This window comes from Oncorhynchus gorbuscha, linkage group LG19 (genome assembly GCF_021184085.1).
Source record: "Oncorhynchus gorbuscha isolate QuinsamMale2020 ecotype Even-year linkage group LG19, OgorEven_v1.0, whole genome shotgun sequence".
Lineage (NCBI taxonomy): Eukaryota > Metazoa > Chordata > Actinopteri > Salmoniformes > Salmonidae > Oncorhynchus > Oncorhynchus gorbuscha.
The window spans coordinates 57741184-57760119 of record NC_060191.1 but is presented as its reverse complement, the minus strand read 5'-3'; the positions used below and the strand labels follow the sequence as shown (position 1 = coordinate 57760119).

At 42.1% G+C, this 18936-nt stretch overlaps 1 protein-coding gene across 6 annotated transcripts in view; it reads right to left on the bottom strand.

Annotated features, from left to right (window-relative positions):
- The window catches only part of nf1a (neurofibromin 1a), a 117021-nt gene extending 100827 nt beyond the window's left edge, over window positions 1–16194 (bottom strand). For all 6 annotated transcript variants that reach the window (XR_006833559.1, XM_046313983.1, XM_046313984.1 and 3 more), the window contains exons 1-2: window positions 15964–16194; window positions 4773–4916 (exon numbers count right to left, since the gene is read on the bottom strand). Coding sequence is in view for 5 of the 6 variants with exons in the window: in XM_046313983.1 (XP_046169939.1) it covers window positions 4773–4916; window positions 15964–16023 (204 nt within the window). In the remaining variant the exon portion in view is untranslated. The remainder of the gene's footprint in view (window positions 1–4772; window positions 4917–15963) is intronic.
- Between the last annotated feature and the right edge of the window lie 2742 nt (window positions 16195–18936).

Sequence of the window (18936 nt, the reverse complement as noted above, 5' to 3'; positions counted from 1 at the left end):
CCAGAAAATCACATTGTATGATTTTTAAGTAATTAATTTGCATTTTATTGCATGACATAAGTATTTGATACATCAGAAAAGCAGAACTTAATATTTGGTACAGAAACCTTTGTTTGCAATTACAGAGATCATACGTTTCCTGTAGTTCTTGACCAGGTTTGCACACACTGCAGCAGGGATTTTGGCCCACTCCTCCATACAGACCTTCTCCAGATCCTTCAGGTTTCGGGGCTGTCGCTGGGCAATACGGACTTTCAGCTCCCTCCAAAGATTTTCTATTGGGTTCAGGTCTGGAGACTGGCTAGGCCACTCCAGGACCTTGAGATGCTTCTTACGGAGCCACTCCTTAGTTGCCCTGGCTGTGTGTTTCAGGTCGTTGTCATGCTGGAAGACCCAGCCACGACCCATCTTCAATGCTCTTACTGAGGGAAGGAGGTTGTTGGCCAAGATCTCGCGATACATGGCCCCATCCATCCTCCCCTCAATACGGTGCAGTCATCCTGTCCCCTTTGCAGAAAAGCATACCCAATTAATGATATTTCCACCTCCATGCTTCACGGTTGGGATGGTGTTATTGGGGTTGTACTCATCCTTATTCCTCCAAACACGGCGAGTGGAGTTTAGACCAAAAAGCTCTATTTTTGTCTCATCAGACCACATGACCTTCTCCCATTCCTCCTCTGGATCATCCAGATGGTCAATGGCAAACTTCAGACGGGCCTGGACATGCGCTGGCTTGAGCAGCGGGACCTTGCGTGCGCTGCATGATTTTAATCCATGACGGCGTAGTGTTTTACTAATGGTTTTCTTTGAGACTGTGGTCCCAGCTCTCTTCAGGTCATTGACCAGGTCCTGCCGTGTAGTTCTGGGCTGATCGCTCACCTTCCTCATGATCATTGATGCCCCACGAGGTGAGATCTTGCATGAAGCCCCACACCGAGGGTAATTGACCATCATCTTGAACTTCTTCCATTTTCTAATAATTGCGCCAACAGTTGTTGCCTTCTCACCAAGCTGCTTGCCTATTGTCCTGTAGCCCATCCCAGCCTTGTGCAGGTCTACAATTTATCCCTGATGTCCTGACACCCTCTCTGGTCTTGGCCATTGTGGAGAGGTTGGAGTCTGTTTGATTGAGTGTGTGGACAGGTGTCTTTTATACAGGTAACGAGTTCAAACAGGTGCAGTTAATACAGGTAATGAGTGGAGAACAAGAGGGCTTCTTAAAGAAAAACTAACAGGTCTGTGAGAGCCAGAATTCTTACTGGATGGTAGGAGATCAAATACTTATGTCATGCAATAAAATGCAAATTAATTACTAATTCATTAATTATTAATTAATTCCTACAATGTGATTTTCTGGATGTTTGTTTTAGATTCCGTCTCTCGCAGTTGAAGTGTACCTATGATAAAAATTACAGACCTCTACATGCTTTGTAAGTAGGAAAACCTGCAAAATCGGCACTGTATCAAATACTTGTTCTCCCCACTGTATATATATATTTGTAATAATGACAATGCTGAATTAACCCTTATTTTAACTTAATATAACACATCAATAAAATCAATTTAGTCTCAAATAAATGAAACATGTTCAATTTGGTTTAAATAATGCAAAAACAAAGTGTTGGAGAAGAAAGTAAAAGTGCAATATGTGCCATGTAAGAAAGCTAACGTATAAGTTCCTTGCTCAGAACATGAGAACATATGAAAGCTGGTGGTTCCTTTTAACATGAGTCTTCAATATTCCTAGGTAAGAAGTTTTAGGTTGTAGTTATTATAGGACTATTTCTCTCTATACCATTTGTATTTCATATACCTTTGACTATTGGATGTTCTTATAGGCACTATAATATTGCCTGTAACGGTCGTTGGTGGAAGAAGGTGAGGACCAATGTGCAGCGTGGTAAGTGTTCGTCATATATTTATTAAACCGAGAACACAAAAAAATAACAAAGGAGGAACGAAACAGTTCTGAAAGGTGACATACACACAACAGAAAATAATCACCCACGAAACACACGTGGGAAAAGGCTACCTAAGTATGATTCTCAATCAGAGACAACTAACGACACCTGCCTCTGAGAACCATACCAGGCAAAATCAAAACACAACATAGAAAAAGGGACAACCCACCCAACTCACGTCCTGACCATACTAAAACAAAAGACATAACAAAAGAACTAAGGTCAGAACGTGACATTGCCAGCCTAATCTCAGGAGTTGATAGGCTTGAAGTCATAAGCAGCGCTATTGCTCCAAGCAATGCAAAGAGCTGCTGGCAAACGCAGGAAAGTGCTGTTTGCATGAATGCATATGAGCATGCTGCTGCCTACCACCGCTCAGCCAGACTGCTCTATCAAATCAGAGACTTAATTATAATAAACACAGAAATACGAGCCTTGGGTCATTAATATGGTCAAATCACTTTGGGGGAAAAAAGTATATTCTTTCAGTGAAATACGGAGCTGTTCCGTATTTTATCTAACGGGTGGCATCCCTAAGTCTAAATATTGCTGTCACATTGCACAACCTTCAATGTTATGTCATAATTCTGTAAAATACTGGCAAATTATTTAAGGTCTTTGTTAGGAAGAAATGGTCTTCATACAGTTCGAAACAAACCAGGCGGCCCAAACTGTTGCATATACCCTGACTATGCTTGCAATGAACGCAAGAGAAGCGACACAATTTCCCTAGTTAACTTTTTATGGCTGCAGGGGAAGTATTGAGTAGCTTGGATGAAAAGGTGCCCATTGTAAACGGCCAGCGCCTCAGTCTCAGTTGCTAATATATGCATATTATCATTAGTATTGGATAGAAAACACTTTAAAGTTTCCAAAACTGTCAAAACATTGTCTGTGAGTATAACAGAACTGATATTGCAGGCGAAACCCTGAGGAAAATCAAAACAGGAAGTGGCTTCTATTTTGAAAACTCCATGTTCCATAGCCACCCTTTGCTGGATTTAAAAGGGATATGAACCAGATTCCTTTTCCTGTGGCTTCCTCAAGGTGTCACCAGCCTTCAGACATAGTTTCAGGCTTTTATTTTGAAAAATTAGCCAGAACGATAACATCGCGTCAAGTGGTCACATGAGTTTTGCTCGCGCAACAGACTTTGGATAGGTATTGCTTTTCCCTCTCCTACTGTGAAAGACATTTGCGGTTGATATATTATCGATTATATATTTTAAAAACAACCTGAGGATTGATTATACAAAAAAATTGACATGTTTCTGTGGACATTATGGAAACTATTTGGAATTTACCTGTGTTGTCGTGACCGCTATTTCCTGTGGATTTCTGAATATAACGCGCCAAACAAACGGAGGTATTTTGGATATAAAAATAATCTTTCTGGAACAAAAGGAACATTTGTTGTGTAACTGGAAGTCTCGTGAGTGAAAACATCCGAAGATCATCAATAGTAAACGATTAATTTGATTGCTTTTCTGATTTTCGTGACCAAGCTTCCTGATGATAAGTGTACTTAATGTTTTGTCGTACGATCGATAAACAAACGCTTGGATTGCTTTCACTTAAAAGCATCATTTCAGGGCCTCCCGGGTGGCGCAGTGGTTAAGGGAGCTGTACTGAAGCGCCAGCTGTGCCATCAGAGTCCCTGGGTTCGCGCCCAGGCTTTGACGTAACCGGCCGCGACCGGGAGGTCCATGGGACGACGCACAACTGGCCTAGCGTCGTCCGGGTTAGGGAGGGCTTGGTCGGTAGGGATGTCCTTGTCTCATCGCGCACCAGCGACTCCTGTGGCGGGCCGAGCGCAGTGAGCGCTAGCCAAGGTTGCCAGGTGCACGATGTACCCTCCGACACATTGGCTTCCGGGTTGGATGCGCGCTGTGTTAAGAAGCAGTATGGCTGGTTGGGTTGTGTATCGGAGGACGCATGACTTTCAACCTTCGTCTCTCCCGAGCCCGTACAGGAGTTGTAGCGATGAGACAAGATAGTAGCTACTACAACAATTGGATACCATGAAATTGGGGAGGAAAAAAAGGGGTAAAAAATCTATTTAAAAGAAGAAAAAAAAGAAATGCATAATTTAACAAAAGGCTGTTTTCCTATATTGCACTTGTGATTTCATGAATATTAATATTTTTAGTAATATTTATTGAATGTAGCGCTATGCTATTCAGCGGTTGTTGATGACACTTATCCCGTTATTGGGATTGCAGCCATAACAAGTTAATATTGCCTGCTAACATTAAAATAAATTAACTAAATAAGCAGGTTTTAAAGAATATACTTGTGTATTGATTTTAAGAAAGGCATTGATGTTTTATGGTTAGGTATATTTGTGCAATGATTTTTGAAAATGCGCTTTTGTTAAATCATCACCCGTTTGGCGAAGTAGGCTGTGATTTGATGACAAATTAACAGGCATGACATTGATTATATGAAACGCAGAACAAGCTAGTTAATTAGTAATATCATCAAGCATGTGTAGTTAACTAGTTAAGATGTATTGTTTTTTTATAATATAAGTTTAATGCTAGCTAGAACTTACCTTGGCTCCTTGCTGCACTCACATAACAGGTGGTCAGCCAGCCACGCAGTCTCCTCGTGAATTGAAATGTAATCGGCGTCCAAAAATGCTGATTACCGACTGTTATGAAAATTAGGGCCGATTTCAAGTTAAATCGGCCATGCCGATTACTCGGTCGGCCTCTAGTAGGGTTGATGACGTGCAATGTAGTGATGCCCATTACTCATGCTAAAGTCAAATAAACAGCTAAGTGTTAAGTTAAAAGCTCCACTTACCATGTTGTTCACATTTTTTAGTATGTTCGTGAGGCCACTGATGACGAGGGAGAACTTGTACTTAGAGATGTTGATGAGACATTCCTTGTTGTGCTCTGTGCTGACTTTGGTGTGGTTGTTCTGATGTCCTGTTTTAACGGGAAGCTAAGAGAAAGAAAAAAAATATTCTAAAGTCACAAGAGAATCTAGCCACGGGTGAACGCGTTAGACAGTGGACCACACAGTGCCTTCGGAAAGTATTCAGACCCCTACATGTTTCCACATTTTGTTACGTTAGTCTTATTCTAAAATGGATTCAATTGTTTATTTCTCAATCTACAGGCTTTTTGAAATATTTGCACATTTATTTTAAAAGTTAAGAACGGAAATACATTTACATAAGTATCCAGACCTTTTACTCAGTACTTTGTTGAAGCACCTTTGGCAGCAACTACAGCCTCGAGTCTTCTTGGCTATGACGTTAAAAGCTTGGCACACCTGTATTTGGGGAGTTTCTCCCATTCTTCTCTGCAGATCCTCTCAAGCTCTGTCAGGTTGGATGGAGCGCGTCGCTGCACAACTATTTTCAGGTCTCTCTGGAGATGTTTGATCGGGTTCAAGTCTGGGCTCTGGCTGGGCCACTCAAGGACATTCAGTAACTTGTCCCGAAGCCACTCCTGCGTTGTCTTGACTGTGTGCTTAGGGTTGTTGTCCTGTTGGAAGTTGAACATTCACCCCAGTTTGAGGTCCTGAGTGCACTGGAGCAGGTTTTCATCAGGGATCTCTCTGTACTTCGCACCATTCACCTGTCTCTCGATCCTAACTAGTTTCCCAGTCCCTGAAAAATATCCCCACAGCAGGATGCTGCCACCACCATGCTTCACCATAGGGATTGTGCCAGGTTTCCTCCACATTTTTTGGTACCCTTTCCCAGATCTGTGCCTCGACACATTCCTGTCTCGGAGCTCTACAGACAATTCCTTCGACCTCATGGCTTGGTATTTGCTCTGACATGCACTGGCAACTGTGGGACCTTATATAGACAGATGTATGCCTTTCCAAATCATATCCAATCAATTGAATTTACACAGCTGGACTCCAATCAAGCTGTAGAAACATCTCAAAGATGATCAATGGAAACAGGACGCACCGGAGCTCAATTTCGAGGCTCATAGCAAAGAGTCTGAATACGTATGTAAATAAGGTATTTCTATCGGCCTCCCGAGTAGCGCCTGCGGTCTAAGGCACTGTATCGCAGTGCAAGAGGCGTCACTACAGATCCGGATTTGGTCCCCGGCTGGGAGACCTATGAGGCGGTGCACAATTGGCCCAAAGTCGTCCGGGTTAGGGGAGGGTTTGGCCGGCTGGGATGTTCTTGTCCCATTGCGCTCTAACTCCTTGTGGCAGCCGGGCGCCTGCACGCTGGCTTCGGTCACCAGTTGTACAGTGTTTCCTCCGACATCTTGGTGCGGCTGGCTTCTGGGTTAAGCGAGCAGTGTGTCAAGTAGCAGTGCAGCTTGGCGAGGGTCGTGTTTCAGAGGACGCATGGCTCTCGACCTTTGCCGAGTCCGCACGGGAGTTGCAACTACGGGGCAAGACTAACTACCAATTGGATATCACGAAATAGGGGGAGAGAAAAGGGGTTTAAAGTAGGTTGTTTTAATACATTTGCAAAAAATCTAAAAACTGGTTTTCACTTCGTCATTATGGGGTATTGTGTGAAGATTGCGATACAATATATTTTTTTAATAAGGCGGTAACATAACAAAATGTGGAAAAAGTCAAGGGATCTGAATAATTTCCAAAAGCACTATTTGCAGCAGGTTTTAGCAAGACTAATAGAATTACATGAAGCCATGGTTTCACCTTCTTATCCTGTGTTTACACATGTCTACACATCCAAACTAGACATATCTACATTTAATATTTTTCACACTAGTGTTATGCCACACCTCTGGTGCTATGAGGACGCCTACGACACCTGACGAAGGGCAAGGAACAGACGTCATGCAGTCAGAACAATGAAGCACTGTTGCCATCAAGAACCTCGCCCTGCCACAACTCTGGTGTACACCCACAGCTGTACACCTGCAGGCTACATCTGTGTGAACAAAGACATCACATCCACAGCTGGGCCAGACCTTGTGGGCAGGAGGAGCCCCTTTAAGCTTGCCTAGAGGTGTAGCTGGCTAGTGCGTATGCAGAGCACATCAGGCCTGGAGTGTTAATGAGCCTTAAGCAGCAGACCTATGACTGCTTACTATCGGGATCCACTTTACCACTGGGGCCTGGGAATTTACGTCCCAAGACAGGGGTGTAAGAAAATAATCAGGAGTCTGAACTGGAGTGCACACTGTCCACACGGGACCATCCCTGCTTCAAATCTTTCACATCCAGTTCAGCTCCGGTCTGTCCGGGACCATAGACAGTAAGCACTTTGTTTCACAGGCCGGGATTGGAATTTCTGAAAGGTCATGGAGCCATCTCTTCCCGTATGTGCACTTTGGCAGAGCTGATTAACATTGTATACGTACACACCAAAGCACTGTGTTCGGATTACATGATCGGGGTAAACAGGGGAAAGGAGAGAAACATTGGATGAGAGGACAGGGCCATGAGAAGAAATTTAATTAAAGTGAGGCCTATTTTTCATGAAAAGAGAACTGTTATTGTCCCTTGATGGGAAGTTTAGAACATTCACATTAAGAAGAATTATGTATAATTTGTGTAACATAAAACATTTGACTCAATGATCTTCATGCGAATACAAGGGCCTTTCTCTTAGAATACCATCAATTCATTAATGGAAGGGACACCATATAATAAGACAATGTTTGTCTGTCTTACCAATTGTTATCAACAACACAAAATGTATGAATCCATTACACAACAATATTACAATGTACGTGTGTAGAGTGTGTGCTAGCGCCCGTGTGCGTGTCTGTACCTGTATGTGTCTCTTCATATTCCCCGCTGTTCCATAAGGTGCATTTATAGCTGTATTTCTTTTATCCGATTCTACTGCTTGCATCAGTTAACTGATGTGGATTAGAGTTCCATGTTGCCATAGCTCTATTTAGTAATTCAGGTGCGACACAACTACAGCCTATAGGACATGCCTTGTTAACTATCTATGTGAGTTTCAGAGATTGTCATCTGTTATTAGCAAATTATTGATTTCATGAACCTTGTTTCTGAAGCTACATATGTTAACGTTGGCTATTTTTAGCACTTTTCAAGGAGGCTTGATTGTTTTCATTGCTTAACCGGCTAGCTTTGCATTAATAAATCAAATCAAATGTATTTATATAGCCCTTCGTACATCAGCTGATATCTCAAAGTGCTGTACAGAAACCCAGCCTAAAACCCCAAACAGCAAGCAATGCAGGTGTAGAAGCACATTCTCATGTTATTTATATTAGTGCAGGGTGAGCTGCACACAGTGGACTTCCTACTAGGGTACACCGCCTCAGTGCTAACAGTATAACTGGTTCATAAACACATACCTACTGCATACAATAGCTGTGGGATCAGCAGAGGCATTCATGGCAGTAAGAGGAAAATCAATTAGGTTGCTTACATTGAGTCTTCCAACACCCCTGGGATAATGTACATTTGCTGAACCATTATGACATCTTAATGTTAGGGATTAACTGAGCTGTGCTTGAGACAATTATAAGTAATTGTCTCAATGCTGCCTTAGAATGCTGTGAAAGGATCCAGGAATCAAAATGATTTGGGTGGATCCCATCCTCCTTATAAATCTAGCTTTGCTTCCAGAAGGTAATCAAAATTGTCCAAAAAATGTTACACCCAGAGCTGCAAGTCTCGTAGTCAGTTTTGGAGGGCTAAAAGTCTGCTGAAACATTCAAAGCCACGATTTAGGGAGGGCAGAGGGACATATATTAAAGGGTGCTTGCTGATCCAATCAATTCTTTAAAAGCCGTTCTGAGCTGCCCTTTACAATGTCATTGAATCCCACATTAACTATGAGACTCAATTTCCTGATGCTGGTTTAATATGTTAGGGAGCAGCTTATTGATGTCCTGATGCAGGTTTATAATGTTTGGGAGCAGCTTATTGATGTCCTGATGCAGGTTTATAATGTTAGGGAGCAGCTTATTGATGTCCTGATGCAGGTTTATAATGTTTGGGAGCAGCTTATTGATGTCCTGATGCAGGTTTATAATGTTTGGGAGCAGCTTATTGATGTCCTGATACTGGTTTATAATGTTAGGGAGCAGCTTATTGATGTCCTGATACTGGTTTATAATGTTTGGGAGCAGCTTATTGATGTCCTGATGCAGGTTTATAATGTTTGGGAGCAGCTTATTGATGTCCTGATACTGGTTTATAATGTTAGGGAGCAGCTTATTGATGTCCTGATACTGGTTTATAATGTTTGGGAGCAGCTTATTGATGTCCTGATGCAGGTTTATAATGTTTGGGAGCAGCTTATTGATGTCCTGATACTGGTTTATAATGTTAGGGAGCAGCTTATTGATGTCCTGATACTGGTTTATAATGTTTGGGAGCAGCTTATTGATGTCCTGATGCAGGTTTATAATGTTTGGGAGCAGCTTATTGATGTCCTGATACTGGTTTATAATGTTAGGGAGCAGCTTATTGATGTCCTGATACTGGTTTATAATGTTTGGGAGCAGCTTATTGATGTCCTGATGCTGGTTTATAATGTTTGGGAGCAGCTTATTGATGTCCTGATGCTGGTTTATAATGTTTGGGAGCAGCTTATTGATGTCCTGATACTGGTTTATAATGTTTGGGAGCAGCTTATTGATGTCCTGATGCTGGTTTATAATGTTTGGGAGCAGCTTATTGATGTCCTGATACTGGTTTATAATGTTTGGGAGCAGCTTATTGATGTCCTGATGCTGGTTTATAATGTTAGGGAGCAGCTTATTGATGTCCTAATACTGGTTTAAAATGTTTAGGAGCAGCTTATTGATGTCCTGATGCTGGTTTATAATGTTAGGGAGCAGCTTATTGTTGTCCTGATGCTGGTTTATAATGTTAGGGAGCAGCTTATTGTTGTCCTGATACTGGTTTATAATGTTTGGGAGCAGCTTATTGATGTCCTGATGCTGGTTTATAATGTTAAGGAGCAGCTTATTGTTGTCCTGATGCTGGTTTATAATGTTAGGGAGCAGCTTATTGATGTCCTGATGCAGGTTTATAATGTTAGGGAGCAGCTTATTGATGTCCTGATGCTGGTTTATAATGTTAGGGAGCAGCTTATTGATGTCCAGTACTCGTAGCAAAGTTTTTGCTCCAGGGACTGAGACCTTTCTCACCATTGAACATCCCAATACAACGGTCAGAGAAGGGAATGGATAAATCTGCCCATTTCTACCCCTTACACAATTTGTTAAACCTTTCAAAGGCCCACGAGGAGCAGGATAACATACGCCTTTGGTTACCAGAGATGGGGCACTGCCTGCTGTGGGATGTCTGGACCTGTCAGATCAAGAGAGGAGGAACCAGTGCAGGAAAGCCATTCCTTATGTCAATCTGCTCAGAACATCTCACAGTCCCTCCCTTGATTTGCTTGCTAAGAATAGTATTTTCAGTTAAGAACAAATTCTTATTTTCAATGATGGGCTAGGAACAGTGGGTTAACTGCCTCTTCAGGGGCAGAACGACAGATTTGTACCCTGTCAGCTCGGGGGTTTGAACTTACAACCTTCCGCTTACTAGTCCAACGCTCTAACCACTAGGCTACCCTGCAACTTCATTCCTGTAATCCTCACTAGCAAACAATTGCCACAATGGAACTCCAGATTGTCAACATTGTCCAGGACAAGAGCGTAATACACTCAGCTTCTAAAGCACTGGAAATGTTTGTTCGCTATTCCAAGCGAAGTGGGCTACATTGCAACCTAGCTAGCTAGCTGGCTAGCAGAAGGTGTTGACACAAACACCTATGAACAAAATACAAATAAGAAAATCAACAGGCCAAAGCAACAGGTCGGGGCGCAGGAGGTATCAGAGTTCGTGACAGGAAATATGGCAATTCTGGGCTGTGAGGCCAAATACTACTAGGTTGAGGTACTTTTCTCATGAATCTAGTACAGCACATTGGCATCCATCAACCTCTCTGGGGGAGCATTTTGACATGTATAACAACAAAGTCAATTAAGGAATCTGAAGTTGAAAAAAACTGTGATTTAGACTTAGTGTTCAATGTTCACAACCCTTTCATTGTTTCCGGACAAAATAAGAAAGGACCACACAGAAAATCTGATTCTGAGCATGAACTTCCCCTCATAAAGCCAACACATACAATCCTATGACTTACAGCCCCCATCATCAACTGGCGGACAATGTTCGGACCCAGAACGGGGTCAAAATATATATAGTGTGTATTCAGACCCCTCGACTTCCTCCACATTTTGTTACATCAATTTTAGAAGGTTGTAATTGTTTTTTTCCCCATCAATCTACACACAATACCGCATAATAAAAAAAGTTACCTTTTGCTAATTTATATATTTATTTTAAAACGGAAATATCACATTGACATAAGTATTCAGACCCTTTCGTCCGTACTTGGTTGAAGCACCTTTGGCAGCAACTACAGCCTCAAGTGTTCTTGGGTATGACGCCACAAGAATAGCACACCTGTATTTAGAGAGTTTCTCCCATTCTTCTCTGCAGATCCTCGCAAGCTCTGTCAGGTTGGATGGGGAGCTTCTCTTCACAGCTATTTTCAGGTCACTCCAGAGATGTTTGATTTGGTTCAAGTCCAGGCTCTGGCTGGGCCACTCAAGGACATTCAGAGACTTGTCCTGAAGCCACACGTGCATTGTCTTGGCTTGTGCTTAGGGTCATTGTCCTGTTGCAAAGTGAACTGTTGCACCAATCTGAGGTCCTGAGCACTCTGGAGCAGGTTTTCATCAAGGATCTCGCTGTACTTTTCTCCATTCATCTTTCACTCAATCCTGACTAGTCTCCCAGTCACTGCCACTGAAAACCATCCCCACAGAATGTTGCTTCCACCACGCGTGACTCTTTGCATTCAGGCCGAAGAGTCCAATCTTGGTTTCATCAGACCAGAGTATCTTGTTTCTCACGGTCAGAGTCTTTAGGTGCCTTTTGCAAACTCCAAGCGGGTTGTCATGTACCTTTTACTGAGGAGTGGCTTCCGTCTGGCCACTCCACCATAAAGTCCTGATTGGTAGAATGCTGCAGAGAGGGTTGTCCTTCTGGAAAGTTCTCCCATCTCCACAGATGAACTCTGGAGCTCTGTCACAGTGACCATCTGGTTCTTGGTCACCTACCGGACCAAGGCCCTTCTCCGCCAATTTCTCAGTTGGCGGGGCAGCCAAATATAGGAATTGTCTTGGTGGTTCCAAACTTCTTCCATTTAAGAATGATGGAGGCCACTGTGTTCTTTGGGACCTTCAATGCTGCAGACATTGTTTGTACCCTTCCCCCATATCTGTGCCTCGACACAATCCTGTCTCGGAACTCTACGGACAATTCCTTCGACCTCAAGGCTTGGTTTTTGCTCTGACATGCACTGTCAACTGTGGGACTTATATATATATATATATAGATGTGTGCCTTTCCAAATCATGCCCAATCAATTGAATGTACCACAGATGGACTCCAATCAAGTTGTAGAAACAACAAGGATACTCAATGAAAACAGGATTGAACCTGAGCTCAATTTCGTGTCTCATAGCAAATTGCCTGAATACTTAACTGTTTTCACTTTGTAATTATGGGATATTGTGTGTAGACTGCCAAGGAAAATGTTTTATTTAATCAATTTTATGATGAGGCTGCACTGTATATTTATTGTATTTTTTTACTTGGTCAGGCTTCAACCCCTGGTATCATATAAACACGCAAGACATGGAGGAATGCATAGAATTCCAGGAAATTAGCTTTAAAAACAGCAGCAAACATCTCTGCCCCGTGCAAAATGTGTAGAATTGTGGGAAATTGACTTTGAAACTGAAACATTCTCTCAACACCAACAAGAGGGGTGTGAACAGTTTGGGGTTGCGAGGCGGGGGTTTGTTACTACGCCAATAAATTATATTATCCATCTGGACCTTTGACACCTTGGAAATGTGTGTGACCCGACCTTCTCAAATAGTACTTGAGTACCCCTGACTTAGAGGTGTCTAAATAGTCTTAACACAAGGTGGTTTTAATCCCTTATTATATTTTCATCAAACTGTAATAAGCCGAGCAGAGCCGCTAAATCTGGGTACAATACCCCTCTGTAGCCTCTGACACCAGAGGCCCAGAACCTACCCAAACTGAACACAAAGTGCTGATATTCCCTTTCAAAAAGGCAAATAAAAGGGAGGTATGAGAGAGAGTCTTATACCTGAAGTTGTACTGGAGTTGAGGGCAGTTGACAGTGCGCGATGGCATTTAAAGCAAGTTTAGGCTAAATCCAAACCATTGCATAGTGCAAACTCTGGTAGCCCTAAACTAGGCCTAACCCTTCTCAAGTATATTTGTAGAACAGCTTTCACTCAAATGAGTCTTAAGTGAAGAATTTCTGGCAGCATTGCTTGCACTGCAGCATGGTTGCAAGAACCATCCCAACAGAACCATCTGTTTCAGTCCCTTTGGCAGGGGTCTTTGATGACCAAAACAGACAAAGCCCAGTTTCCAATGGATGAAATTGGAAACCAGAGCTGCTCTACAGACATACCAGCTCTCAAGCAACATAAAATACTCCAGCTGACTTGTTGGAAAGTTTACAACCTTACAATATGATACATGGTGACTGATAATGACTCCTGATGAGAAACAGTTAGGGACAACAGACAATGTAAAAAATGATTGATGGACTGGCTAGACTACCTGACCCAATGACTCACACAGCTTAAATCTCAAGTTCATTAGAGGAATCTTTGGCACCCTTAAAGGGATAGTCTATCAATTCTGGACAATAGCATATGCTGTATATTGAAAGTTACATATACCACATGACCAAATGTATATAGAAACCTGCTTGTCACACATCTCATTTCAAAATCATGGGCATTAATAGGGAGTTGGTCCCCCCCAATTCGGCTATAACAGCCTCCACTCTTCTGGGAAGGATTTCCACTAGATGTTCTCACATTGCTGCTGGGACTTCCTTCCATCCAGCCACAAGAGCATTAGTGAGGTCGGGCACTGATGTTGGGCGATTTGGCCTGGCTCGCAGTCGGCGTTCCAATTCATCCCAAAGGTGTTTGATGGGGTTGAGTTAACGGCACTGTGCAGGCAAATCAAGTTCTTCCACACCGATCTCGACAAAGCATTTCTGTATGGACCTCACTTTGTGCTCAGGGGCATTGTCATGATAAAACAGGAAAGGGCCTTCCCCAAATTGTTGCCACAAAGTTGGAACGACAGAATCATCTAGAATGTATGCTGTAGCGTTAAGATATCCCTTCAGTAGAACTAAGGGGCCTAGACCAAACAATGAAACAGCCCCAGACCATTATTCCTCCTCCACCAAACTTTACAGTTGGCACTATGCATTCGGGCAGTTGACGTTCTCCTGGCATCTGCAAACCCAGATTTGTCCGTCAAACTGCCAAATGGTGAAGCATTTTTCATCACTCCAGAGAACGCGTTTCCATGGCTCCAGAGTCCAATGGCGGCGAGCTTTACACCCCTCCAGCCGACGCTTTGCATTGTGATCTTAGGCTTGTGAGCGGCTGCTCGGCCATGGAAACCCATTTCATGAAGCTCCCAACTAACAGTTCCTGTGCTGACAATTCTTCCAGAGGCAGTTTGGAACATGGTAATGAGTGTTGCAACCGAGGACAGACAATTTCTTGGTACAACACGTTTCACTTCACGGCTGAGCCATTGTTGTTCCTAGACATCTCCACTAAACAATATCAGCACTTACAGTTGACCGGGGCAGCTCTAGCAGGGCAGAAATTTTACAAACTGACTTGTTGTAAAGATGGCATCCTATGACGGTGCACGTTGAGCATCACTGAGCTCTTGAGCAAGGCCATTCTATTGCCAATGTTTGTCTATGGAGATTGCATGGCTGTGTGCTCGATTCTATACACCTGTCAGCAACGGGTATGGCTAATTTGAAAGGGGTGGCCACATTCTTTTGTATATATAGTCTAGCTTGAAAACCTGATTGCTGACAAGCAAAACATTTTGGGACTATGTCAACAATGGACTAATGAAACAAATACCAAAAGATAGTTTTAGGGTGGACTGTTCCTTTATTTGCCAGAATCTAGCAATATCTACTTAAAACAATCAAAGTTGCTTAACTTGTCAATGTCACCAACAATCTGTGGTTGTTGGGCGAGCCTTGTAGACTGCTGCTGTGGTGACCACAAGCACATAAGCACACAAATCTGTGTTTGATTAAGAAACTCACAGTACTAATATATTACTTTAAGGATGTAGTAATTATAGAAGTAGGTATTATACAAAAACGTATGTCTGCCAATTAGTACAGATCCATAATGCTTTTTTATCTTAGTATTGAGGCCTTTACCTCAGAGCAGAAACATGGCCAGGTTGCAAACCCACATTCGGTAACATGACTGTTGGCTGACAGCATGCAAGGAGAGTGCTTTCTTCGGGGTTTTTTTCACTGCATGTGACATAACAGGGAGGGAGGCATATGTCCATTCAGTTGACTCAAACCTAATAAAACTAGTAACAATGTGCAAGGTAACAAGCTAGAGTACTTCATTTTAATCCTTTTATTTTAATCAGTGCATGTCACACCTCATTTGTTTACAATTAGCTAACTTTATGAGTAGCTAGCTGGTAGTGATATATTTTCCCCAAATTGTCTGGCAGAATTAGTCAATATTAGCCGTTGTGTGTTATTAGCCGTCTATTAACAGTCATAGCTATACCAACACCCAAAATCTATGTAACATGAAAATGCATGTTTAGTTGGCTAGCTAGCGAGTTACATGGGTAGCTAACTAGTTAGCTTGCTAACTGAAAGTAACTTACACGTTTGTTACACAATCTAAACCACAGATAAAAAGTGTCGTAACGTTTATTAACGTTACTTTGTCTATATACTAGTACCAACCTACCTACTGTACACAACAAGAAAGCATGATAGCATAAACTTTGCGATTGCAGAAATAAGTTAGCTACAGACACAAGCCATCTACAAAAGATTAACTGGTTGCAGCTAACTAACGTTCCTCCCACTTCCAACTCATAAACACTTTATTACCTGCTCGTCGAATCTATTTATCACGGCCTGAACCCATTCCACTGGTTTATGTGCCGCCATGGCCGAGCGGATGGAGACCGATAATGAGTGCTTGCAATTCCCAATACGAATGTGGACGTTGGTGGCGATGTTAAGCCCGAAATAAATCCCCAAACCGCTGTCTAAAAAAGACAGTACGGGTTGGTTATTTTTCCCTTTGAGCAAGCTTTACCATGCCGCCATGACACACAACCGGAAGTCTTCCCAGTGAAACCGATAGGGACAGGAGACAGTTGAGCAAAGATGCGCGTGCGTCGCTTGTTGATGTGGAAGGTCGGCGAGAATAGGATTCACACAAACATTGGCAAGGCAATATAATGTAACGTTGTAACATATAACTAACGAGCTATCTTGATTTGCTACCATGTGGAACGTGTATGCTACCATATGTTACTTAAAATATTGAACAATATTATAAAATTACATCCAGGAGTTATTGTTTGAATTCTGGTTTTCTTCTCACAACACAAGTCACTCAGATAAGCCTGCAGCTGCAGGTGCATTTGGCATTTGAAAAAACTATAGCTGTGCAGTGCTACATAATGAGGAATGAATCTGTATCATAAAAGTGTGTTACAATATTCAGTCTTTTTTTGCTTCAAATACACACACACATGCTAGGGACAAATGTGTAGGCTACTTGTCCAGAAGGTTTGTGCTGTGGAAGTGGATCTACAGCAAAAGTATACCTTTACTACCATCTACAGGTCAAAGGTCACACTACCATACAGAAAATGTAAATGCAGGCTATCCACAGAAGACTGAAATTTGAGTGTTTCTCTTGAGAAGTTTAACCAGTTCATTCCCTTCTCACTGAGTGTCCAGCATCATTTATTATTTTGTGTGTGTGTGTGTGTGTGTGTGTGTGTGTGTGTGTGTGTGTGTGTGTGTGTGTGTGTGTGTGTGTGTGTGTGTGTGTGTGTGTGTGTGTGTGTGTGTGTGTGTGTGTGTGTGTGTGTGTGTGTGTGTGTTCTACACAGTATTCCGGACAACATTACTCTGTTTTGCATACAATGTGATTATTACTGCATAATAGACTACCATGTATTTTCTTTTTTTTTCAATTTAAAGTTTTACTAAGTTTTCTGGTTTTTCAATCAACCAACAACACATTCCACATATGTGACAGTCTTAAAAAAAAGATACAAAAAATAAGTTAAAATATATAATAATAACACATTTAAAAAAATACAATTAAAATAAAAGATTAAGAAAAATAATGATTTTTATATATATATATATATATATATATATATATATATATATATATATATATATATATATATATATATATATATATATATATACACATACACATACGTACACATATACAGTGGGGCAAAAAAGTATTTAGTCAGCCACCAATTGTGCAAGTTCTCCCACTTAAAAAGATGAGAGAGGCCTGTAATTTTCATCATAGTTACACTTCAACTATGACAGACAAAATGAGAAAACAAATTCCAGAAAATCACATTGTATGATTTTTAATTTATTTATTTGCCAACTATGGTGGAAAATAAGTATTTGGTCAATAACAAAAGTTTATCTCAATACTTTTGTCAGGATTTGGCCAGGGTTGTTCCGGTTTTTGGTCACTAGATGCCCCCATTGTGCCTTTTGACCTTTTGTTTTCCCTTGATCCCCATTATTATTTGCACCTGTGCCTCGTTTCCCCTGATTGTATTTAAACCCTTTGTTTTCCTCAGTTCTTTGCTCTGTGTTTGTATGTTAGCACCCAGCCCTAGTACTCTGTGAACTCTTGTTGATCCCGGTGGACTCTCTTGTGGAATTCTGTTTTTTGTTCTTGTTTGTTTGTTTTTGAGTATCTTTTGAGGCTTTTTGTGCTTTACCTTCCACCTTGTGGATTTACCTTTTTTGTCTTGGAGGATTACCTTTGTTCTTGTGGAATTCCTTTTGAGGTTGTGGAGTTACATGTTTTCCTGAAGAACTTCACTTTTTACTTCATTAAATACACCGTCTCAAGTACTGCTGTGTCTGCCTCATCTTCTGGGTTCTGCCGACTATTCGTGGCTCAGTTGGTTAAGTGACTGTTTCTCACTCCGGAGACCTGGGTTCGTAACCGGGTCCTGCCAACTTTGTTATATACCCTTTGTTGGCAATGACAGAGGTCAAATGTTTTCACACACTGTTGCTGGTATTTTGGCCCATTCCTCCATGCAGATATCCTCTAGAGCAGTGATGTTTTGGGGCTGTTGCTGGGCAACACTGAATTTCAACTCCCTCCAAAGATGTTCTGTGGGTTTGAGATCTGGAGACTGGCTAGGCCACTCCAGGACCTTGAAATGCTTCTTTCGAAGTCACTCCTTCGTTGCCCGGGCGGTGTGTTTGGGATCATTGTCGTGCTGAAAGACCCAGCCACGTTTCATCTTCAATGTCCTTGCTGATGGAAGGAGGTTTTCACTCAAAATCTCACGATACATGGCTCCATTCATTATTTCCTTTACACGGATCAGTCGTCCTGGTCCCTATGCAGAAAAACAGCCCCAAAGCATGATGTTTCAACCCCCATGCTTCTCAGTAGGTATGGTGGTCTTTGGATGCATCTCATCATTCTTTGTCCTCCAAACACAACGAGTTGAGTTTTTACCAAAAAGTTATATTTTGGTTTCATCTGACCATATGACATTCTCCCAATCTTCTTCTGGATCATCCAAATGCTCTCTAGCAAACGTCAGACGGACCTGGACATGTACTGGCTTAAGCAGGGGGACACGTCTGGCACTGCAGGATTTTGAGTCCCTGGCGGCGTAGTGTGTTACTGATGGTAGGCTTTGTTACTTTGGTCCCAGCTCTGTGCAGGTCATTCACTAGGTCCCCCCGTGTGGTTCTGGGATTTCTGCTCACCGTTCCTGTGAACATTTTGACCCCACAGGGTGAGTTCTTGAGTGGAGCCCCAGATCGAGGGAGATTATC